Source organism: Brachyistius frenatus, unplaced genomic scaffold (assembly GCF_029030835.1).
Source record: "Brachyistius frenatus isolate BFR_SWC_R1_liver_20210118 unplaced genomic scaffold, ASM2903083v1 Contig_23, whole genome shotgun sequence".
In the NCBI taxonomy this organism is placed as follows: Eukaryota; Metazoa; Chordata; class Actinopteri; family Embiotocidae; genus Brachyistius; species Brachyistius frenatus.
Genome location: NW_027210622.1, coordinates 2,432,298 through 2,458,521, shown reverse-complemented (window position 1 = coordinate 2,458,521; position 26,224 = coordinate 2,432,298). Strand labels below are relative to the sequence as shown.

The 26,224-nt window shown below is 40.2% G+C and overlaps 1 protein-coding gene across 1 annotated transcript; it reads left to right on the top strand.

Moving 5' to 3' along the window:
- Window positions 1-1,797: 1,797 nt before the first annotated feature.
- On the top strand, window positions 1,798-12,924 carry LOC138620259 (ATP-sensitive inward rectifier potassium channel 12-like). The gene is made up of 3 exons (XM_069697284.1): window positions 1,798-2,236; window positions 8,156-8,334; window positions 9,938-12,924. Exons 2-3 carry the CDS (start codon window positions 8,243-8,245, stop codon window positions 11,577-11,579), a joined length of 1,734 nt encoding a protein of 577 aa, XP_069553385.1. The 5' UTR covers window positions 1,798-2,236; window positions 8,156-8,242; the 3' UTR covers window positions 11,580-12,924.
- The last annotated feature ends 13,300 nt before the right edge of the window (window positions 12,925-26,224 follow it).

Sequence of the window (26,224 nt, the reverse complement as noted above, 5' to 3'; positions counted from 1 at the left end):
CACTTGGCATCGCACTGCATGTAAATAATGACTGAGGAGAATGACAGTCAACTAAGGGAGGTCAAAGAAGCAGCAAACATTCACTTCCTTTTAACTATTTGTGTTGTTTTACGATTGTCCACTTGTCACAGTGAAGTTGTTGATTGGATTCTGTAGCTCAAGGTGAAGATGAAGGACACAGGAGGAGGAAGTAATGAATTAGTGAACGTTAAAGATAGTTTACAGTGATTACTCTCTACCACCTCTCATCATGGTTGGCGGTATAAGTAATTTGTCCCCTGCAAAAAATACAAAACTGTAATATCTTCCACTTCAGTCAGTGGAAAAAGTCAGATTTGGAAACTATAAATCCAAAACGAACTTTGAAGAACATTGTAATTTTAAATATGTAGACAGTTGGCGAGGCAAAGTCTTGGCTGTGATGACCTTTGTATTTATAAAATTTTCAAATAGCCTTTTAAGCCAGGCAGATCCAATGTGTCTGGGTGTGGTATACTGTACCTGTAAAAAGCTGAATGTTTAGCATGTTGCCATGTGGTTTCTTTGTTGACCAGAAGAGTCTTTATATCCACATGTGATGATCTGAAGAATTGTCTGCTGTATACTTGCTGGTCTGATCTGACAAACACAACTTTCCTCTCTAAATATTATGTCAGATTGATTCAGAGTATCTCTGCTGCCCAGAAAATACAACAGAAACAGAATTAACCGTGCATGTCTCCATGAATGGCAGTGTAAGTTTGATCACTTTAATCCATAATGAAATATCTCAACAATTATTTGATGAATAGCTCTAACATTTTGTAGACATTCATGGTCCCTAGAAGATGAATCCTGATGACTTTAGCACCACCAGCTGGTAATATTTGTCACTTACCCACTGAAATATCTCAATATCATAATTCTTTATCGTCATAAATTTAATTTTCCCCTCAGGATGGATTGTTGTAAATTTTAAAATTATCCCTGAGTTTTCATTCATCTCCATCAACTCATCATTTGTCTATTAATATATTTGGAGTGGCTTCAACTTGAGGGAATTTTAGAATAGGCAGTTTTTAGTCTGCCCTTATTTATATAAATGGCCTGGATACAGTATTAAACACTTCTAAATATCATATTGCATAATAATAATAATAATAATCAACAGCACCAGAAAATACAACCTCTCAAATTATCGTAAAGGTAAATCAACACTCCTCTTAAACAGGTTTAAACAAAACATTATGACCTATATTACAGTAAGAGTTATTTCCAGTTTCTTGTATTAGACTGTATTGGATTCAGCTAGGTAATAACCTAATATACTGGCAATTCATAGAATCAAATCCTCTCCACAAGAATGTTAGACTTATTATAGCTATAAACACTGAAGTTGCATTACAAAGATAAAAAAAGAAAAAGAAAAAGGGAGGAGGATATATTCAAGATTAAAATAAACTCATCGCAGATTACCACAGATTTACTCTAAATCTATTTAAGGAGTATCTTTGCAGTGAAAAAAATCAGGTAAAAAAAAAAATCATTCTGTACTATAAACTTTTAAAAACAACATTGTCAAATGCCTCATAGACACTCTGAAATCTCAACAGGAATTCTATAGGATTACAAAAGTCTCTGTTGGTGTTGTGTGTTTTTGGATGTGTATCTGCCTGAGTGGGCTACAGTCTAAATTGTACAGTCCACATCTCCACACTCTGGGGAAAACAATAGCACATATAAATAGGAACAAAATCAGAGCTCTCACTCTCACTCCCTCTCTCTCTCTCTCTCTCTCTCTGTCTCTCTCTGTCTCTCTGTCTCTCCCTCTCTCCGTCTCTCTCTCTTTCTCTCTCTCCCACACACACACACACACACACACACACACACACACACACACACACACACACACACACACACACACACACACACACACACACACACACACACACACACACACACACACACACACACACACACATGTTGGCAGGGATCGGGGCAGATGCACAACCACCAGGCAAGAGCAACTCCGTTCAGCTACTATGGAACAAGACAAAGCTCAGAACGGAGACATGTACAAGTTCGTGCAAGATAAATCTGGGACCAGGTTCCTGAAGAAGGTGTTTGTCTATTAAAAGGAAACAAGGAAGAAGAGAAAACGAGAGGGCAACAGCAACAGTCAACCTACTCAAGTATCTTTATATGAGGATGAAACCACTCATAGCCTTCAAGTGATTCAGTCTGCAGCAACACGAAGGTGAGTGTTTACAGCTTTACGCTCTTAGTTTTACTTTGCATGATGTTTGTTGGCTCTGTGTGGGAAATCTTGTAACCACAAAAGGTATTTTTATTTTGTTATGATCAAGAATTATTTTAAGTTTTGACCCTAATTTGTTTTAATTTCCCGAGTCAAATCTAAATCTTAATATTTCAAAACTGTATTGTAAGAAGGTGCCATTGTGGTAAATCCTGTCGCATTTTCATCTGCCTGTCCTAACTATAACAAACTAATTACCTAACTACTCAGAAAACACAATCAATACTTAAAACGTTCATGCTGCTGAGTAAGTCGATTGTAAAAGATGTGGGGAATGTAAACACACAAAGGAAAATATTTTAAAGGCCAAAATCATTTTCAAGGTTAGGGTAGTATTCAGCTCTCCCCACCAGCCCCCCCTCCCTCCCTCCCACCCCCACTCCCCGTGTCCCTGCTGTCGATTATTCCTGCAGGCTTTGGATTGATTTTCAGCACTGGACAGCTCCTGTGGCCTCAATGAAACGAACACACGTCACGGATGCTGCTTAGTTTGCAAACTGCCCCGTCATAACTTCTGGCTACACTGCGTGAACCATCGATTGGCATTTAAGACTTTCTCCAGTGTGTACAAAGATGGAAACTTTCTCTTTTGTTTTGAATTTGCTACAACACTGTTGACAACACACTCATATAGAGTTTGACAGAACACATTTTGACCCAGATTAATAGTACGGATCAGAGCATCTTCTGCTGACCGGATGTAACGTGAATTTAGAAGTGATGCTTCTTTTTCTGCAGTTGTGCAAGAACTAAAAGTTAAAGCAAAAATACGTATAAAAGCTTTGTGTTCAACACAAAATGACACAATTCAAAGTGTCACGTGTCATTCAACTAGATGATAACTGTTGCAATAATGTGTCACTTAATTTTTGCATTTTAACAGCTTGATATATAACGGGTTACCATTGAACTGCATTAGACTAATCAATTATTAGTTTGGAAAATAACTATAGATGTGAAACAAATGTAGTGGAGTCAGAGGTGCAACATTTTTCCATCTGAAATGTACTATAGTCAAAGTATAAAATAGCAGAAAACAGAAAGACTCCAGTACAAGTGCCTCCAAACGATAATTTACATTCCACCACTGCATCATTTTAGATATGTGGTCCTGGTGAGCGCTTAAGGCCCGATTTTTGCTCCTCTGTAGGACTAGGACACAGAGTGAAGCCAGTTCCGTCCTCAGGGACTTGTGGGCCCTTCTCATTTAAGGACAGCTTGTACAGAAATAGAGAAAAAGATAAGAAAAAAGAAAGAGAGTCGCCCCCAAAAGCATGACATGGCCAAGTGGAAATTTCTCACACATTTTCACACATTCATTGGCCTTGTAGAAAAGCAAAGAGAAACAAAGAGTGTAGATTGTGGTTTTTTTCACGCTTATGTTTTGTCGATAAATCTTCCATTTTTCTGGAAATGGCTTTACAGGTTGTAGTAACATCCTCTGATGTCATAATCTCTTCATCTTAATCTCTTTTTTTCTCACACTCCATCCAACGTGAACGACATCATACCTGTAAAACCTTTACTTTTCTTATTTGATTAATGCTTTGTGTTTCTTTTTTATTCTATTCTATTTCTTTCTTTCTTTCTTTCTTTCTTTCTTTCTTTCTTTCTTTCTTTCTTTCTTTCTTTCTTTCTTTCTTTCTTTCTTTCTTTCTTTCTTTCTTTCTTTCTTTCTTTCTTTTTTATCCCTCCTTCCCTCCCTCCCTTCTCATGGCATCAGATCGCAGATTACACACGAGGGCTTAAACCAGGTCACACAGCAACTACCATCCACCTTTCACATTGTTGTCTGGATTGGAAGATTAAGGGACATAGTAATCTGGTATTTGACGAGGGCTTCCTCCGTCCATTCCTTTGTATGGGATTATGCAGTAAACTATGTCAGTTTTGTTCCTCTGACGTAGCGGAATAAGAGCCACGTCAGACATGAGCGTCTCTCTCAGAGTCTTTGACAAACTGTGTCATGATATTAATCTTGTCGCGATTGTTATGTTATGGAGTTTATCCCTGCTGAGTTTTGGTGCTTCTTGGTGAGTTATTGAGTGGATGGTTGTCTCCTTGGTTTATCCTCTTGTCTCTTATTATGAACCATAAACTTATACACAGAACACAGTGAATCAGCGACAGAGACGTTTCTATGGAGACGGCCACATTAGTAATTACAGCAACTCTCTCCCAGGGCTTCTGTCAGCTGGGGAAAAAAGGCCAGGTACACGCTGATAAAAGTTGGCTGAATTAGTAATAAGATTGACTTAATAGAGTTATTAAAGGTTTTATCCAAATTTTTTTTATCTATATTTGATTCTACAAAAGAAATGTAAATCTACTTTTAGCTACTTGACACTGCCAGCTCTTTGGTCTTTACAGTAATTACACAAATTACAATATATTGAAGAGTCCAAAAACAAATGTGCTCAGTCTTTCATGAGTCATGGATACGTCCAGTGGCAGAAACAATAACATTAAATACATAAAATTAAGTTCAGACAAGTCCAGTGATGAATGCTGCATTTCTCTTGAGATAATATCCTTGTTTGGGCTTTGACAAAACAATCCCAACTCAAGGTCCATTTAGCAGCTTTTTCTGGAGCTTCAAGATGGAGTTTGTTCAGTTGTCATGGAGATGCATCTTATAGGACTTCTTGTCCAAGTGGGCCCAAAAGCCAAACTAGTAAGTGGACTTTGACTTATGATGACTTTGTATTTATCAATATCAAGAATGGCCCATGGTGCCTGATAGTTTGTGTTGTTGTATTACACTGTAACATGTTTCTGTTGTTTTATTAACATGATGGTGGTCATTGCAACAGCATTATACTATTATACGATTAAATATCATTATATTAGTTATATTATGAATATATAATTGTGTCCAATACATGGAAAAATGACAACAATTCAATCAATATGTATCATGATACTCATGTTATTGTTTTCACGATATATTTCAAGGGTTATTATTAACCTGATGGATTTGAGAAATTTGTTTGAATGAAAGTAATAATGACAAAAATCATTCTTTAGAATTAAGGTCAATTTAAGCCAATGAGCCAATCTGTGTAATTTAATAATATCAAACTGTCTTGAACCAGTAACATACTGGCAGATCTGTTCAATGTGCTGTCCTAGTGCCACAGAAAATGATTATGCTTTGAATGTGAATGAGGCACAAAGACTGAGCTGCATGAAAAAAACAAAACCTTTTTGTTATAGAAACTTTTTAATTTACAATTTATTTTGTTTCTTCTGATGGTTGGTGCAAAAACTATATATATATTTTTTACAATAATATGTTAATTAGAAGCGCACAGCAGAACATGTAACAGTGTAATGACAGCAGTGCGTTTGTTTTGACCAATAGTGTCAAGTGATACAAGTAGGAAGAAGCAAAAAATTAAAATCTGAAATAAACCCAGTTATTCAGAGCCACACAGAAATCTCTAATTTTTCATTGGAAATCCCATTCAAAACCAGCCCAGCATGTGAACTGTGCAACATGCAAGTGACTTGAGTGACCCAACATATTGGCTGGCTTCTTTAAGGACTCTATACGAAATAGTTGTGATTTCACAGTTGAGGACACTCTCCTCCAGCTGTGGGAGTTATTCAGATGACGTAATCTGTCCTTTTGGGATTATCCAGTCGAAGATTATTATCCCTCATCCGGCCACTCAGAAGCCAGTTCGCAACATCTGTTCTTGGTGTAACATGACTCTGGAGGCATACCACACAAAGGATGCACAAAACCCACATTACATGACACCAAATCCCATCAAAATCTGTGTGTGTGTCATGTGCATGAATGTGTGTAGCAGTGCCTGTGTTTGTTATTGATGTGACAACACCATCGAACGAAGGCTTTTAAACTACAGTTGTCAAAAATGTTCCCAAGACAATCCATTAACACCTTTCATTTATGCAGGCCTGTGGGCTCATTTACATCAACCAAAGATACAATAAAACATAAACCACTAACGTGCTTTTGTATTGCATGCGATTGGCCTTCTATCGGTTATGCAACCTGGTGCTTTTTGGTTCTTCTGGTCCCCTGCTTGCTGACATAATAAGCAGAGCGAACTCACCCTCCAACCTTGTCATCAGGCCAAACAGCAGATCAATTGTTCCTCTAACAGTAGATTACCACTGATTCATCTCTTTTTTAAACCTTTGTCCCTTCCACTGCCTGTCTGGTTTTCCACCGCTGGTTGGGCTGAAGGTCCCTAAGGCTAATCACTAGCAAGGACCTAATCAATAGACTTTCATTACACATAACTGTCTGGTCTGCTCCGTGCATTAGGCCAAGGCCAAACTTCTCAGTGAGGGAGTTTTGATTGGGATTTTTAGCCATGCTAGTAGTGTGGCTTCATGGATGGTAATTTTGGCCTGAGGTTGCTTTACTACTTTGGTACGGAGAGAAATATTTCAACAACTATTTCAAGAATTGCCATTAAAGTTTAGTGCAGACATTGATGGTCCACGGAGGATGAATCCTACCGAGTTTGGTGATCGCCTGACATTTCTTTTATAGTGCCACCATGTGGTTGACATTTGTTATTTTTAGTGTAACGTCTGAACTAAAACTACAGCACAAAAATTGATGTTCCCCCAGGATAAATTACTTTTATCGCCATCAGGTTAAAATCATATTTTGTTAAATATTCATAACAAACACCTGCAAAACTAACGACATTCTTTTCAACCACATCTGTACTTTGTGCTTAATGCTAAGTATGAGGGTGGATCCCAGTTTTGAGACTGCTTTAGTTGTGCGTAAGCGGTATGTAGCACCGTGACGTGTACGGAGATGGAGAAAGCTATAACATTCTTTCGGAAGTATACCAAGTGTTGTGGCTTGAGCACCATCGCCACCTGAGTTACACATGTTTTTGTGAGCACTAGTCTGGGTGCACGGCAATTTCCCCATGCCCTTGTAACTTGAGCAGAGAGCACACATCAAGTTTTGTGTCAAATTTTGGGAGTACGAAAGAAGTGGAAGGGAGCTAAATCCAGTAAGTAGGAGCTGCGGGGAACGATGATTTGTTTTGGGCAAGACCTTTGTACATTTTTATTGCATTGCTTGCGGACGCCTTGTTATTTTGGGAAACCAAAGGGCCATCGCATCGAAGTTGCACTGAATATTTTCCTTTAGAGACCTCAGAACATCACAGTAGAGCTCAGGGTTGAAAGTCTGACACTAGGGGATGAATTTACAGTGCACAAACCTGCCAATGTCAAAGACAACCCACCTGATTACACACCTGACTGCATCCTCCTTTTCTAGTCGTGGACGGTGGCGTTCTGCCCCTCTTGAAGCATGAATGTCACTTAAAAAACCTCACCAGGCTCCTTGTTTTATTGCGATGCTTTCTAAAGAATTTCAAGGGTCTCTGTAGCTGATTTCCCAAGTTTTACACAAAATTGAATGTGCGTCCTCTGCTCATGTCCACGGACAAATCACAGATGTGTGCTAACAAAAACATGTCTAACTCAGGGTGATCAAGCTATTTAAACATGAAGTAATCACTCAAAATAAATACAGCTTCCCCCTGTTGCATGCACGTCACAGTGCTACTTACTATTCACATGCAACAGGAGCAGTCTCTAAACTTTTTGATTGACCTTCGTGCTACATATTAGCATGCTAACACTCAAAACTAGGGTCAGGTACCTCACAGAGCTGCTAACATGACTATGTGTTGTTAATTTTTGGTGGGCCCAGTAATTGGCGATCTTAATTTGCTCCTTTATCATTTGTTTTGTGTTATCTGCTTTGATTCACATTCACATTTTGAGTGTATTGATTTTCGCCATTCTGGTGATTGAACAAAATGTTTTGTTTGTTCTCCTTCACCACAGAAAATGTATCATGAGAATGCAGTGCTGATAACAAATGCAAGACAGACCTGAGCTCATACTGCCTCCCTGTCCAGCAACAGTACGTTAATGGTTGGAACTGCCCGCCCCAACCTACATTACTGCCCTCGCAGACACAGCCTGATGATCACCGGTGCCATGGGAGCGGTGCGGGTCAATAGGTAAGAGGGACAGTAAAAATAAAACTGTGACAGTGACTGCAACTTCTGGGTTATTTTTTTAAAAATCTTTTTCACTTGTGAATGTGAATTTATTATTAACTATTTTCTTATTAAATAAACTGTACCACAAAATTACAACTTGAGATCAAAACATCTGTAAAGTTTTCTAAAATGGCAGCATTTATAAAGGCTTTAAAAGTTGTATGTATTAAATGTATTAATAGTTAATAAATCATTAACTGATGCTTAATAGATCAGTTAGTATGAGAACAACGTTTGGGTTGCCAGGTTGAGAATAATCACTGATCATCAGGTAGAGTCTTAAGTGGGCCTCTGGGCATGCTGGATATAATCCCATTAATTAACTGTTTATTAACATACAATCGATTATTACAAATATCTTAATCAATACAACGTAAATAACTTTTACTGACAAATTCATGAACCTTTACTGATTAGTTTCTTAGTTCGTATAACTGCAGAATTGATGTTTGAGTTATATTGATGTTTTAAATTACTTTTTTAATCCTTTAAAAAAAAAAATCAAATAACATTCATATACGCAGACATGGCAGTTTACCAGAAACTCATTAGCATTTATGACGGGCTTGAGTTTTTCAACAAATTATTTTTCACAACCTGGCAACCCAATTGTTAATATTAATGTAGGCATAAGTTACTCTTTATGAACCCCCTTAATAAGGGCGATGTTTGATAAAGGGGTACAAAAATATCGAACCCACTCATAATCAAACCCTGCTTCCAAGCGCAGATTGTACAACCGTAGCTTAGCAACAGCAACTAAGCACAGCAGGTCCATCAAGATTTCTCCTGAAGAAATGCATGGGCCACTATTAAGACAAATCCTTTGCATTTAAAAAGTTCTAGCCTTTCTAAATCCCAGAAAACACAGGAGCAACAGACTAGCAAATGCATAGAGTGTGCTTGAATGCTGCAGTTGTTAGGATGTGTGACTAGCTCACCATCTACAGTCGTGGAAAAAAGCCATTTTCACACCTTGCACACTCTCTGTGTAGTGTTTCCCAGCTGTGTGGTACTCATCGGAGTACAGGTTAATGTTAGCAGCTTTGTCCGGCTTCTTGTGTGATTTGGGGAGGTTTATGCTCTCGAGTAACCCGAGCCAGTGTCACCCAAAATAACATTATATCTGCCGAACATATCAGTTCTCATCCAAAAAAGTCTTTGAAGTCTTTTTGAGATTTCAGATGTAAAAATATATGATTTGAAAATAAGAAGAAGCTGTGTAGCCAAACATGATTTATGTTAAAAGGAAATAACAGTCTATTCTCATGGATTTCATGATCACATTAATGACACCGAGGAGATCAGCCCTGCAATACAAAAACAGAGCTGTTTCTTTATCTCTGCTTTTTATTGGATCGTGTAAATTGGTGAGTTTTTGCCTATGAACTCATTTCTGTTCACACAATATAATTTCTGTAGATCTTATATAATAACAATCTTTTCACAGAGGTTTGTCATTTAAAAAAACAAAATCATGCAGCTAGAACATTTAATCAATAAATGAGATTCCTGCTATTGTGTTCGCCATTTTCTCACTGTTTCTTCTCTGTTCCAACAGATACAGCATCGTTTCCACAGATGAAGATGCCCTGAAGATCTCCAGCCTGGGCCTCCACAATGGCCACAGTCCTCTGACTCAGCAGACTCTGTCTGGGGCTTGTATGCGAGGTGAGGATGGAGGAGGAGGAGAGTGTCCAGGAAGTGATGAAGGAAGAGGGGCTTTGTCGCTGAGAGTGACAAATGAAGCCATTGTCCACAACAGCTGCCGTGCTTCACCTACGTGTCGTCTGGGACTGGATCTGAGCACCGGTCGCCTGCGCAGCCGCTTTGTGAAGAAGAACGGCCAGTGCAACGTGGTCTTCAATAACATGGAGGATAAGCCACGGCGATACCTGGCTGACATTTTCACCACCTGTGTGGACATACGCTGGCGCTACCTGCTACTCATCTTCACCACCACTTTCCTTCTGTCTTGGCTGGTGTTCGGTCTGATCTTCTGGGGAGTTGCGTTCGCTCATGGAGACTTTGACCTTCACATCCCGGTGAAGGACGACGATCGTCAGAGTACCGCAGAGGGAGGAAAAGATGACTGGCGGCCATGTATTCTCCACATCCAAGGTTTCATTGGGGCGTTCCTCTTCTCCATAGAGACCCAGACCACCATTGGATATGGTTTCCGGTGTGTCACTGAAGAGTGCCCGATCGCTGTGGTGACGGTGGTAGTGCAGTCTATTGTGGGCTGCATCATTGACTCCTTCATGATTGGCACCATCATGGCAAAGATGGTGCGACCCAAAAAGAGGGCACAGACCTTGCTGTTCTCGCATCATGCGGTCATCGCCCTGCGAGACGGTAAGCTGTGCCTCATGTGGCGCCTGGGGAACATGCGCAAGAGCCACATTGTCGAGGCCCATGTGCGCGCACAGCTCATCAAGCCGCATGTGACGGCGGAGGGTGAGTACCTCCCTTTGGAGCAAAAAGACATTGATGTCGGCTATGACGACGGGCTGGATCGGCTGTTCTTGGTGTCGCCACTGGTGGTGGTCCATGAAATCAACAAGAACAGTCCTCTGTACAATATGAGCCGCGCTGACCTGCAGAAGGAGGACTTTGAGATAGTGGTCATCCTGGAGGGGATGGTGGAGGCCACGGCTATGACCACACAGGCCCGTAGCTCCTACTTGGCCAAGGAGATCCTTTGGGGTCATCGCTTTGAGCCTGTGGTGTTTGAGAAGGGTGACCGCTACCATGTGGACTATTCCCGCTTCAATAAGACCTATGAAGTTCCATCCACACCTCACTGCAGTGCCAGGGAACTGAGCCAGATGACGGGGCGTAGTGGTCAGTCCTCATCCTCCAGCTCGACTTACTCTCGGTCCCCATCTCCGTTTGCCCCAAGGGCGGCCCGTCACCTACTGGGATCTCACTCCCCCAGCGCTTTCTGTTACGAGAATGAGGTAGCTTTGTGCTGTGGGGACGATGAGGACGATGAGGATGCGAAGGAAGAGGTGGGGACTCTGAAAGTAAGAAGTGACCGGGAGGTAAAGATGAGAGATGACATTCACTTGGGTTTCAAGGAGACATTAGTGGAGGAGCAGACGGTGGAGATGCTGTGTGTTCTGGACACAGAGAATCAGATCAGCCTTGACAGACTACAGCCCACCCTACCTTTATACATCAGCAGAGAGTCAGGAGTTTAATCAATGGTAATGGCTGCCCTTCCATTTGTTTCCTCTCTTTGTGTGCATCCAACCAAAGTATTGAACTTATGTAAAAATGAAAGATGGAGGACACCTTTTCAACTGTACATGTGGGGAGAAGAGAAATCCACAAAGCTTTAGCTCGTAACTTGCTCTGGTTTCAGGTAATGCACACTTTCAGTTGTAACATCAACACCTATAAAACCGCACAGCTCGTCTACTTTTAAACACGGTGACCAGGTAATACTCGTAAATCATGAAGTATCTTGAAAACATTATTGCTTTCTAGTTTTATTCAGAATGACCTGTGTTATGATCTACAACTCAGTCAAGCTTTTTGTTCTTGATTTCCATTCACTTTTTGTAAATATGATATGTGTTTGTTTGAACTTTTAAAGGACTTTACATCATATACAGATAAGTCTTGAGATAAAAAAAAAATCTATTTTAAAAGAAGCATGGCACAAATGCTTCAGACTTCAACACTCTTGTTTCCTCTGTGTAAAAATAAATAATTTCTGTATTTTGAACTTTTGTGTTCCTGCCTGAGTTCTGTTTCTTTTCACTTTCGATAGGTTAGTTATTTTGTTTTTTCAAAATTCATCACAATATATTCCTTAATGGTAATTAAGCACAAATGAAATTAATAATCCTGACGAATGAAACAGAATTCAAATGGTATGTCCGACCTGTGCAGCAAAGAACACGCACTTTATTCTTACTTTTATCAATAGATGCAAACACTTTGCAAGTGATGTTTTGTATGCAAAGCACCTAATAAAAAACAGTGTATACTGTTAACACTTGAATTGTCTCTGCTGAGTCTCTATTTCACATTTCCAAACTGTTTAAGGTCAGCCTTCCATCCATGTTAATTCCTACCTTTGGCTTAGGCTGTGTCTCAAATTGCATACTTTTGTATTTAAACCTGCTATTTTAAATGCATAAATGTGTTCAAACTGAAAAGTATGGAAACATGAGGTGTAGCTAGGCCTGTAACAATTATTAAATAATCGCCTGATTGCAATTGTTTGAGCTGACTGCAATTATTTCAAATGATCATCAGAAGCGTTTCCATTTATCTGGTTAAAAGCAGCAGTATGAAACATGTGTCATATTTCCATCAATATTTCCACATTGTTTTCCACCGTTAGTGGTTTGCCTGGTGCTCTTCATGATGTCATCCCATTGCTCCCCTTCTTGTGCTTTGGTTTAATGGCACAAGTGGAGAATTGGCGCCATCATGGTACATTATTTATTTCGGTTATTGGTGTCTGTCATTGTCACTTAGTTCTTTGTATATTTCAGTAATGAAATTTGTAAAATAAAGCTGTTATTTATATCATTTCTAACTGCAGCTATGCAATTTTAATATTTTTCAATGTTCAATGCCCATAAATGACTTTTCTTCCTTATAAAGTGTATTATTAAACCATTATTAGGCTATGTTATAATAGTGGCATCAAATGAACAGAAAAAGACCATTAATGAATATTTGAGTTAACCTCAAGTATTTAGATGACAATAATCGCCAACTGAAATTTTGACAGGTCTAAGTGCACTAAACTGGAAGATGTAATTTTTTTTATTTTACTTCTCATTCCTCAAACGTTCCCCACCTTGGTGATGTAAGAGAAGGGGAGGGGCCACCGACATATTTTCAAACTCCTAAAAATGGCGCCGAGGAAGCTGCAGCCATTGCTGCAAACACAGCACTGTACAAATTCATGTTGTACACGTCTCCAAACTACAACCTTTTTCATGAAGTAGCACCACTATACTGTTGACCGATAATAGCCATCAGCATGTTTATCGTGTGCATCAAACACGGGGCACGACAAAACCGCAAATTTCCTTGCGGTTGAAGCATTTAAATGATATGTCGTCATTGGCGGTAAGTGCACAACAGCTGTTTAATTAGATAAAGGATGCAACCATAGACTGTTTATTTAAGGATACAACACTACTAAATTAGGTACTTCATCATTTAGAAAACCTAACAGAAATATGCAAATTTAGATGTCGAAGCTGGTAAACATAGCTGATGAATGTCAGCATTGTCATTGTGAGAATGTTAGCATGTTGATGTGAGCATTATTCTCAACAATGTATAGAATTTTAATCTGAAACTTTAAAGGCAGCCTACTGAAAATGTCTTTTTTTTTCAAGAATAATTTTCTGTTTCAGAATGATAGTGCCTCAGATCCAATAAGTCAGACTAGTAAGACATTTAAATGTATGTTACACAATGATTTTGAGCTCTTTTTCTATCTCAGGTATGCCTAATTCTCAATTAATTCTTGGTAAAGACATTTTTCAAATTAAATAACATAGCTGACCGAACATCTCCCTTCACTCCATCAGAAAACTCATTTTGCTGTGATAAATTTAATATTTGCTCGAAGGACATTTTTGAGAAAATTCAGCAAAGAACTGGATGAATAAATGTCTTTGTGAATGTACAGTTGCTTTTAGCTTAACACTTTTCCTCAACTATCTGTTGTTACTGTCAGAGAAGTCCTTTCAGGGGCCCCTGGTCCCATTGCTTTTCTAACAAATGTTGCAGTGGCTTAGATTGACATGAAACTGCAAGTTGAATTGTCAAGACTAATAACTTTATTTGAAGCAACTACGTTAATGTACATAAACATTTTCAGGGAGAAGTGACTTTCAAGGGTTTATTTCAGCAAGAATCACCCAATCACTGAGCTGTAAATTCTGTCATTTGCAGCAATAAAAGCAGAGTATGGTAAATAATAATAATAGGCCATTAAGAAAACTAAATTTACCATCTACAGTAAAATCAGTTCACTTATAATTTAAACTACTATTACATATGTGAGAGTCTTGTGGCTATGTTTAGTACCATAAAGGATACGGTTGGAAAAATGGGATCTCTACATCTTCCATGTTGCAATATAATCAAGACAATATACTGTAGACTACTCTGTAATGTGCTGTGTCCATTGTACTTGATAGGAACCTGGGTGCAGCTGGGGCCATGCTGCAATTTGTTTCCGCCAGGGCCACCAGACAGGCTAATAAAGCCATGGTAACAGGAACCAACCCTCCAGCTCTCATCTTCCTCACTTACATTTCCTCTTTTAGAAGACTCAAGTGTCACAAGTCCTTTTCAATGGCCCATCATTTCTGTTTGGTTGTGTTTCCATTTTAAAGTCCCACAGAGCAAAGGAGTGATTGTATGCTGAGAGGCAGCAGATGGGGATGAAAAACAAAAAGGCTTCAGAAAATATAAGAAAGACAAAGGAAATATGGAGCGAAAGAGACTCAGGAGGCACTAAGTCCATCTGCCTGTTATTTAGGAGGACAGTGTGTGTCTGGCTGTTGTACAGGCTCCACCATGTGGTTGAACAGTGACACAACAATGAGCAACAATCTCAAAGGGCTGCATGATGCTTTTTTTTATTGATCACTATACTGTTTTCTTTTTGTGTTTGTTAGTGTGAGTAGCATTAGGATGTTTAAATATAATTCATATGGAAATGACCTTGTAGTAAACAGGTGGTTTCTCTGAGATTTATCTGTGTCATTTCTCTGCGTGTCAGGGTTCACAAGATGATTGATAGGATAGCAAAGTGGACAACATCTTAGCACGCTACCTTTTTGAAGCTTTTCCCTTTCTTTCTTTGGGTCAGTCTGACAGCCACCACCTCATTAGATTAAGTGTGTCTTTCCTTAAATTCAAAAAGGGAAAAAAACAAGGTTTTAACAGAATATCATTTGCATTTTTAAAATCTGCGAGTGTTACTTCTTCAGGTTCAGATCAGTTTAAGAGCCTTTTTATTCAACAAAAAACTAGTCTCACAGGTTTATAGGGAGGTTGTTCTCACGTCTTAACACATTTGCAACAGTCACAAGCAGGCACTACTTTGTTTAAAGGGCTCATAAGCCAAAACGTTAAGATATATTCCAAAATAATATATATCCTGTAATTAGATGTGTGGGCAGGGGTTCCCTCAGTTCTTCAGTAATGACCACGGGTAGGTTGGACTTTATAAATTCAATGAGGTCTGTCTCCAAACAGCGCTCACCAGCCCAAATGTTAATTTAACGGTTTTAAGTTGCTAAAATAATTTTTCCTCTCCCTACAGGCCGACAGGAGATCCTTTCCTAATTCTTCTTCTTTTCGTTTCACTGAAGCGTGATGGTTATATGACAGTTTCCCATTTCGTTACACAGTCCTTTGCATTTTTATTGAACACTGCAAGGTCTTTTGAGTTGCAAGGGTTGGGTAGTAGAGGCAATGCTCCATAGTATGGTCTGCTTCTCCACATTCACAGGTGGTTGGGCCAGTCTTGTAACCCCATCTGACCAGAGCCGTTTTGATCGTCCCGTTCTCATTCTGAGGCGGTTTAGTGTTTTCTATTGAGCCCATGGTGCTTCTGGGCCAGGGGGAAGGTTTTCAGTTGGGGTGTATTCCCATGGCAGTTGGAGGAGGGTCATTCTCAAGCTTTTCCATCCAGAGTTGGATTCTGATTTCTTCCCGAGACTTTGTTAGTGTCTGGACATGGCTGAGAAAACTTCTTCTTCACTTTAGCCATTGGGCCGGAGGGTGACATCCATGGAGGAGATGGCGTTCATCACTAGTAGATTTTGTTTCCTCAACTCAGCTGGCAACTTCCCGTCTAATATCAGCAGGGGCAATGCCAGCGAGGAGGTGAAGGTTGCTTGTGTTGGTGGGTTTCAAGCAGCCAGTGATCAGGCGGCAGGTGTTGTTCAATGCTGGGTCAAGTAACTTGGCATGGGTTGACCGCTCCCAAACAGGACATGCATATTCCGCAGAGGAATAGCACAGGGCCAGAGCAGTATATCTTAATGTGTGTGCTGTGGCTCCCCATTTGGAGTTGATCAGTTTCCGTAGAATGTTGTTTCGGGAAGCGACTTTGGATTTTGTGTTAAAGGAGAGTATGATCCAGGGTTACTCCAAGGTAGACAGGGTGGGTAAAGTGCTCAAGTGGTGTTCCAGACCATTTGCTGTTAAGTGGTCGGTTGGCTTCACGGTTCCTGAGATGGAAGGAGCAGACTTGGGTCTTTGCAGGGTTGGCATGTAAGTGAAATGTCAGTGAAAATTGTATCCAGTCCGATGGCTTTGTCGGTTTTAAGGGTGTTGATGCTGATATTGAGCTCTTCGGGGGAGAACAGCTTGGTCAGTCCCATGGTTTGGGAGTGCTTTACTTGATCTACTTTGGTCTTGGCTGTTTAGTGGTGGATTTCCCATTGAGCAGCAGCTGGTGCGCAACTTGGTTGGCAGTGGTTGTATACTGTTGTTGAGTTGCGGTTGCTGGATCGTTGCTGATTTTTCGTGTGAGGCTCCATGCCTTTTTGATGTTCTTTGCCATATTAGTTGTCTCCAGCAGGTTTTTCCACTTCAGCTGGCGGCGTTCTGAAATGGAGGTCATGAGTCTCTCACCTACTTTGGTGGTAGTTTCAGCAAAGGTACTTGTAGCGTCAAGGATGTATTGAGTGCGGCATTCTTTTGGGATGTTCTTGCAGGCTGCTTCGTGCACAAGCTTAGGGAATTTGTCATAATTCCTGGAGTCTGCTGGGAGATGGGCAATCTTCCTTTCAAGATCTTCTTGGAAGCCAGGCCAGTACGCTTTTCCAAAGGTGAATCTTCTTCAGAATGGAACTGTGGCTGGGGTTATTGCAGCGTTGACTGTGATGCCGATGAGACAGTGTTGGGTCCTTGGCAGTGGCTCCAAGACCAGTTTTTTGCTTAATCCAGCAATCTTGTGGCTGACAAACACAATATCAGGGTTGTAACTTGCTCTCCATCGTCCGCTGTTGAAGGACTTTGGTTGTTTTGCGTCGTGGATTTAAATTAAGCCGGCAGTTTTCGGCCCACATTTCTACTGCATCTGCATCTGCATTGTTGTTGGCGTATCCCCATTGCATGCTGTGGCTGATGAAATCTCCTACAATCTTAAATTTTCCGGATGGTGGTATTTCATGCATTTACATGGGTATGGGGGGGCGGTTTGTAGACTGAGGTGATGGTAACTCCTCTGAGCTCAGTGGTCAGGACTTCAATGTTGTTTTCATTGCTCTTTGATGTTGATTCAGCGATGGTCCCATTTTTTGCTAGCATGATGCTGCCATATTTCTCATGTGGTCTTTCTTTAAGGGGGGTTATACCTTCCACATGGGGGCGATTATTTTTTTTGGTCCGTGGTGGGTTTCCTGTAGGCAGAGAATATCGCACTGGTATTCTTTGCAGAGTTTTGCAACAAGTTCTTCTTTAGCTGCAGACAGTCCTTCAACATTGAGAGATATGATGGTCAGTGCTGGCTTTGGAGGCGGGCGTTGGCCTCTTTTCCTGCTCCGGACTGGAGGGCAGCTGTCGTTTGTTGAGCTTCTGGACATCATTGTCTTTTACTCGGCTTTAATGTCTTCGGTAGAATTTGCAGGTTTGTTTAAACCTTTCATAATGTGACAGCAAAGCACTTACTAGGTAAGAGGTTAAACAACTATATTAAAATGGTTTGAACTACACAAACCAGTTCTTAGTTTTTACCTAATACTTAGTCAGTTACTTTCTGGTGTAACTTGTGAAGATAACTGAACCAACTGATAAAGCTGTCATGTTAGGATTTGACATGTTTGACATAAAGAGCACATGACCATGCATATTAGCTTGTACTGAAAAAACCCAATATATTACAAAAAACATGTTGATAACTTTACCCTAAATGTTGGTTTGCTTAATTGGATATTTAGACTGTATGTATACACCTAAATGACTGAAATGAACAGATATGGCCATACATAATTTGTAAATGAAACATGCTTTTGCAAAGAAAAAACATCACATTGAATTTTTAGGACCCGAGCACCGAAGGTGCGAAAGCCCTATTATTATTCAAGGAATTATTTTTCTTTTCAGTTAACCTACATGCATGAAATTCGGCAAACATGTGTATCACACCTAGACGTACAAAAAAGTTACACTCCACCATTACATCAACTCAACAGGAAGTCCACCATTTTTAATTTAGTCGCCATTTTTGGCAATTTCCACATGTTGTACTTTACCAAACTCCTCCTAGGAATTGTGTCAGACCAACTTAAAATTGAGTCAGTTCACTCTTAACATGTTTGGGATTAAAAGTTATCAAAAGAATTGGTTTTCGTCGATGGGTGTGCCCATGGCGTGGCGGCCATTTTGAGTGTCTCGCCATGAAACTACAAGTTGCTGTAACTTTTATGTACATATTCCGATCTTCCTCAAACATTACATGCGAGGGCCCACATATCACTGCTTGCAGTTTTAATTGTTTTTATCCATGCACGAAAATCGGTGGACATGTGTATCACACCTAGACGTGCAAAAAAGTTACATTGCACCATTACGTCAACTCAACAGGAAGTCCGCCATTTTGATGCCGACACCAAGCTGGAAACAACCTCATGAAGACATAGGTTCAACCCCCGCCAAGGTAACACATATGTTTCATGGAGGACGAGTCCCCCTGAGGACATGGTTCACAGAGGGCAAGTTCCTCTAAGGCAAATCCCTGTAAAGGTAAGCCAGATGTTTCATGGGAGCTAAGTCCCCCTAAGGTGAGTTCCTCTAAGGGTAAGCCACATGATTCACTGAGTGGTCACAGTTTCAGGTTTTGGGTTCGCGTTGTACATGCAGTCATACTAATACCAACCTAAAGGTTAACAACAATACAAAAACCCTAATATAAAATATTTAATACAAAATAAAAACCCATTAGTACATTTTAATGGTATGACTTTTTTTCATGTCGGATGACATGCAGTGGAGCAGTTGCCTCAGTGAGAAATAACTGGGTTTGATCGCTACTTGAGGCATATGTCAGTTCAGAAAAAGGTTATACTCCAAAAAGTGATAAAAAAAAGAAGTAATTTTTGTATATAGTATTAAGTATAGCCAGAGCAATGCGGCTAAGTTTGATGTTTCGCTGTGACACAGGATGTCTAAGGTCAAACGATGCTCCAAACCCGACGAAACTTTGCACATGCGTTAGGCACCAACTTTCATGAGTTTTTGAAGATGTTAAAGCCGCCGAAAAAAGCCAGAAGAATAAGGAACGAGATCGAGAAAAAAAAATCAAAACTGCAAGCAGGAATATACGGACCCTCGCATGCTGCATGTCGGGGAGCCGGCGGCCCCGACCCGCTGGATCCCCGACGTGCAGCGTGCGAGGCATGCAGTTTTAATTTATTTTTCTTTTCTTTTTCACACCTAAAACTCTGACTTGGTAAGTGAAAGTAAGAAAGTTTGGAGCTAATTAATTTTTAAATTGTCTGGATTTTTAAAGTGAATAGATACAACCTCTGCAGCAAACAGTTAAAAAATGAGCCTGTCTACAATGCCAGACTCTTGCTTTTTATTCCAGGAACTTTCATGAAAATTGATTAAACCATAAAAAGTGAAAAAAAAAAAGTTATTGAGGAATGTGCAAAAGATTGATATTACAGCTTGGGAAAAAACTTCTGTTGAGTTGCAACAGGACTCATAAGCGTATGAGTTCATGAGTAGCTTGTACAACCCAGTCCAGGTCCAGATTGTCCGCTGCCTTGGTCGAGTTCCAGTATCTGTTGAGGAAACCTTGCGGAAAGTCACATGATAATGCAACCTCGCTACGGAAAATACCAGACCTGAGACTCAAACAGTTGTAGTTGTTGTTGCAGTGAGGTGACTGCTCACTACCAAGTCACCATCCCCCATTAGCATGATTGATAATTAGCGCTCTAATGTCCCCCCCCTGCTGCTCTTTTTTTTTTTGTCCTCTAATGTCTTGTCAGTGCTTCAGAAAACCAGACAAAGGGAAATGTAGCAGTTGAATGTTGAGCTCTGACAAGATATGTTCCCTCTTCGTGATGGGCCTATCTTCCTGTTGTCATCCCTTGCTTCTCTGCAGCTGTTTTCTGATGCTGGTTAATTATCCGTATCGTCACGTCCCCCTGTCATCAACGTCCATGACGGAGAGCAGCTGGGTAACCTTTGACCTTTGTTAAGGCTGCTAATGGCTGACTAGGATCCTGTCTAATAAGGTGGTGTGTGTTCATCCTCGTGTAGGTTAAATGTGTGAGTGCGTGCATGTGCTTTCATGTGTGTGACACCCCGTATGTCTGCGTGCCCTCGCCGGCCTCACTGGCTGTTTGCGGCCTCGGGCTGTGCGACCAGAGCTGGTGACAGTGCGTGTGCTCAGCAGGGGACAGTATTTAGGCACTGGGAGCTGTGGCTGGGGGATCTTTGATTCCATAATGAGCTGTTGTCTGTTGTGGAGCTGCGAAGCAGCTCGCTGGGGGGACAGAGAGGCATTGTGTGCAGCTCAGCTCAGCAGAGGAGGCCTGACTGAACCAGGCTGGGAAGCACCACAGGGCAAACATCTTCAGGACATTTCTGTCTGTCTATCTGTCTATCTGTCTGTCTGTCTGTCTGTCTGTCTGTCTGCGTGTCTGCCATCTTCTTTCTGTATGTATTTTTGTCCATCTTGTATATTTCCACTGCATCATCTCAACTGGCCTGTTTCAAACCTAAACTGTACGTCTCTCCCCTCATTTTCTGTCGTCTCTAAAGAAACAACACCTAAAAATCAATGATACATATTCTGACCTCATTTATAGCAAGGTGGCAGTTTGCATCACTGTGTTGTGACAAGCCACAATCACAGTAACAGGTAACAGGTTGTTGGCATTGCAAATAAAGCAGGCATGAAAGCTCCACCCTTACTGTGTATCTGTAAGTTCTTATTAGCTTACCAACAACAAAATCACAAATTGATGTTTCCACTTTTGTACAGATTAAACAGATGGTATATAATGTTACTTAATTAGCTTTAGAGCCTCTGATAAGTAGTTTTTGTTGCCTTTGGACAGAGGTTGGTGAATTGTTTCTCCCTGTTTCCACTCTTTATTCTAAGCTAAGCTGATTGGCTGTTGGCTGCAGCCTTATTTTGAAGAGACAGAATGTAAGAGACGTATCCATCTTCTCATTTAATTCTAAGAAATTAACTTGTTTTCCAAAATATTAAATAATTGAGGGCAGCTTTATTACCTAATCTAGACACAGTGTCTGGAAGAGTGGCTAAGCTCTGTTTAGTGCATTTGAACCCCGACTCTGACTGTGATTGTTGTACACCTTCCACTTGTCCAGCTGTCTGTCTATCTGCTTATGAGTCCGTCTTTCTGCCCTTAACGTTACACAGTCTGTCTGTATGATCGGATTATTTGATCAATATAAGTCTCTCTGCTCTTTACAGCCTGTGACAGTCATTCACACCTGTGTCACACTTGCTCACATTCATTCGGGCTTTAAAAAAAAAAAAAAAAAAAAAGGAACAGATATGGAAATGAGAGACAAGAAGGATAAATAATAAATCGCCATATTTCTGACAAATATCCCATCCATCTTTCTGTCTTTCAGCCTTTAATGTCTCCCTCTCCACGGAAAACAACAGTGTCTTTCATGTCACTATCTTTTCCTCAGGCCCTCAGGCTCTCTCCCCCTTTCTCTTTCGTTCACACAGACTAATTAAATGTTCTGAGAAGAACTCATGATTGGAAAGTCTGAGCTCCTTTCTCTCTTTTTTTGACTTGTTCCTCCCTTTTTTTCCCCCTTGAAGTGCCCTAAATTTACGTTCGAGTTATTTTCCCTGACGGCATTTTAAAAGTTGTGTATTTTTCAAATGAAGACACAGATGTTTTTGTTTTCATAAAAAAATATTGCTTTATTTGTTGTTTTAGACCAATTAACATAAAACACAAATGATATTGTACATTTTGAATTGTGAGGGGAGCGTGCAGAAGTCGGGAGGTGAATTGTAAAATCATTGATTTGTTTTGGCACAACATTGACTGACTGTCTGCGCTTCATTTTTTTCTGTACCAGAAGCTTCAGAGCGCTTTAAGAGAGAAAGTAAAGGGTATGGATTAAATTTATAAAAACAAAGAAAATGAAGTGTACAACCCACAAAGATCAGGCAATAAAAACAAATTAGCTTCAGGATATAAAGAAAAAAGAAAAAAAGAAAAGCTGTCTGATTTGGCTTCACTTGTCTTTGGTTGTTGCAGATCTCACAAAAACAGCCCAAATATTCATAAGCGACAGTTTTAGATATTTCATGTCTCTACCAATCTAATTCAACACACATTATAAAATATTGATAACATATAGAACAGCACAGTTTCATATTCATAGTTATTCATAGTCATAGCGGGGAAGAATTTTAAGTGTGGATAACAGTCGACATAAATGCATGACTAAACAGCGTGCTGGTACGTATGACTGAGGGGCCAAACCGTCATAAAGTCTCAACATGAATGCCACCATTGTCCCTGTCACCATCATCCCCATCTTCATCATCATCACACTCTGGGTATCAACATCCTCCTGCATCTGAGTCAGACAGACACAAATACTGTATGTGGCAGTTTTTCCTCGTGCTTTGTCTCAAACTCTGGATTAATGTTTTCATCAGTGCTGCAAATAATTTCTAAATTTCTTTCTTTATCTGCCTGTTGTTCACTTTTCCTCCATCATTCCCAGTTGAGCTGAAGTTGTGGCAAAGAGATGCGGACACAGCAAACCACAGAACAATAGGCCATTCATGATGCCCTGCAATGCAATGATGATCCTGCTCTGCCCTCCACCCCTCCCCACCCTGCACCAGCCTCCACAGCTGCACAGGAATGTGGTCCAACAAGTTACCCCCTCCCCTGCCGCCGCCACCACCACCATCGCTACCACCTCACCAGTGCTGCCGCCATCGCAACCGAAGCCCCTCTTCCCCAAATAAAAAAGATGAAGAAGGCAAGAAACTATAGAGGGGGGGGGGACTGCAGACGGAGCACAAAGAGAGGATTCATGGTCGGTCACATACACTCCCAGAGAAAAAAGAGGGGCACCCATTTAAGTGTGGTGCAGCTGCACTAATTCACTGGGTGAAAATGGGCAAAGGAGTGACAGAGGTCAGATAGCAGAATCTTTTTTTTATTCACCCCCATGGATGGCGTGTCACTGCATCATCACTGCTTACAAAGAATGCATGATGGATAAATCAAGTGATAAACACCTGCACCCATTAATTTTACTGCTTTGTTTTGAGCACAGTTTCAAAATAAGTAAGGTTTCGAGCCACTCTGCATTTTTAACAACCTGTCTTAAGTCCCCCTGTTTTTCACCCATTTTTAAATCAACACAAAATGTGTTCAGATAAGATCAGTTGCAGAGTGTGATCCTCACTTATTACTGCATGTTCTTGATCCAGAAAACCTCAGAGATGGACGAAGCTGTCTCTCTTTTCGAGGATGGGCTGTGAAATCCCTGCACAGGTCTCAGATACCAGCTGACAGAAGAGTCACATGAGCTTCAGTTTTATTGACGGTTTAGCTAAAGAGCTGGAATTTCCCAAGCAAAGGCACTGGCCTCAACTGTTTTTTGCTCAGACCCTGAGAGGAACTGGCATTTATGAATTACATAGTGTTTTTCAACAAACCCAGAAAACGAAGAAGAAGACCAAAAGCATGAGAAAGGCCGTTGTATGCATTTTAAACCAACTGCTTCAACCTCACGAACATTTTATGTGGAAGCTGCTGGGCCAATCTCTAGCCAATTCTGACATAAAATTTCAGATCCTTCTGATGAGTTCATCATTCAGAACAAATGATGCCATTCATTTGGGTCCAAATGTGCCTATTGACATCAGAATGAATGCTTTTCCACCAATTATACATCAGTTTAATGCAGAATGTGACCCAGCATGTGAATATTTGACCGCTGTGCATGCTTCCCTTATCTGCATCTCTCTCTCTCTCACACTCTCTCTCACACTATCCGCATCTGTCTGTTTTTCCTCTCTCTTGCCTTTTCTCTCTATCCATCATCAGATTTCAGGAATTTCCCCCTGGGAGCTGTTCAAGTATTAAGGCCAATGCTAAAGTGTGTTCTCCCTTTTCCTACTTCCATTGTCCTTCCACCACCTGACCACCTAATTCCTTATTTAATAACATCCATAACAAAATGTTCCTCAGAATTAAATTGATTTGCCACAGGATAGCTCAGTTTCATCGCCTCCCATAACAAAGTGTGCACCTGAAGGCTGACTCCGACCCCCTGTGAGGATCAGGATCTTTGACCTCCCTGCTGATCATGAGACCTTCTCCTACCATCCGCTCCCCGCTCTCCCCCAGGAGCCGCAGGAAACGGGCTCTTGTGACACAGTGGTCTGTGCAGTCATGGAGAGGCCCATTACTGCAGTCACATGGCAGGTTAGCGCAGGGACTGATGCGACCATGTGAGCTCTATTTTCTAACAAATTATAGCTGCCCTGGGGGCTCATGATCGTTTTACACAGTGCACAGAAAATGTTCTGAAAAGTATGTGAGATTATTTCCTGATCTCGTTTGTGTTTTATCTTGAGTCAGCTCCGAGAAATAAACAAGTGACATTTGTGAGATTTTGGTGACAGGTGCAACAGCCAGGAGTAGATGACAAAGGGAGCTGTGAGCCTGAAATGAGACTTTTCATAGTTCTGAGACATTTCATAGTTCTGAGACATTAAAGATGTGACTTTAATATCTCAGCCCTACTTTTTAGGAACCTTTAGAGATTTAACTGATTTAAAAAAAAAAAGTTTCTTGAAAGCACAAAAGCTTATTCAGATATCAAATATGGGTGAAGCACCAGTTTAAATCTCATACTGAAGTAAAAGTTCAAACTCTTTAAAAGTCTGAGAAGGAGATGTTGAAGTTATCAGAGTTATAAAAAAAAAGAAAAAAGTTGTTAACTATCTTCATATAAATCAGTGATGGGGCTGCTATATTTTAGTAAAGGCTATTTTCCTGAAACTGAAACATTTTGACATCCCTTATTTTCTTAAAGTTTCTAATCAGTCTGAACAATTTCAAGTTTTATATACTTTCTCAAACAATCCAATATCTTAAAATGAATTAAGTCACATCCACAATAATAGATTCCACAAACAAGAATAAATGCTTAAAATAAAAAAGGAGTATTTGGTTGAAAACATTGTAATTATATATGCAATTGAAATGAAATAATTTTAAAGACAAGTAATTTAAATATTACAGACACAACACAACTCATCTGTACACAGATTTGGCACATTTTTCTGCAGCTGCGGAACAAAAGACCTGCAGGCGAACATTAGAGGAAGTGACATTAAAATCAAGAAACCACACAGCGTTTATCAAAATCAACATCTGGAAATTTTTTTATCCAACGATGAAAATGTAATGAGTTGGTTTTAGCAGGCCTACTGTGACATGCCAAATTCACGACCCGACACAGCACCAGACCGAAAAGTTCACCTCTTTCTTTGAGTTTCATTCGTTAAAACAAACAAACTTTCTTTTGGAAAATAAAACTTAATTTTCAAGCACGTCGATCGGACTTCATTAAATGTCGTGCAACTCGTTTTTGTTGTTGTTGTTATTTTAAAGGCCACGAGGCTTTCTTCTCTGTTTGATTAATTGATTTTTATGTAGAGTGACTTTACTGACCACATCAATAATATACATGTATATCTATAGGCTACTCGCTTTCATGGTATAATGAAAAACATATTATAGTTTTGATTATTTTTGGTTTGGTTTGGTTTTGTTAGAGCATGGCATTTGTTTTTCGGGCA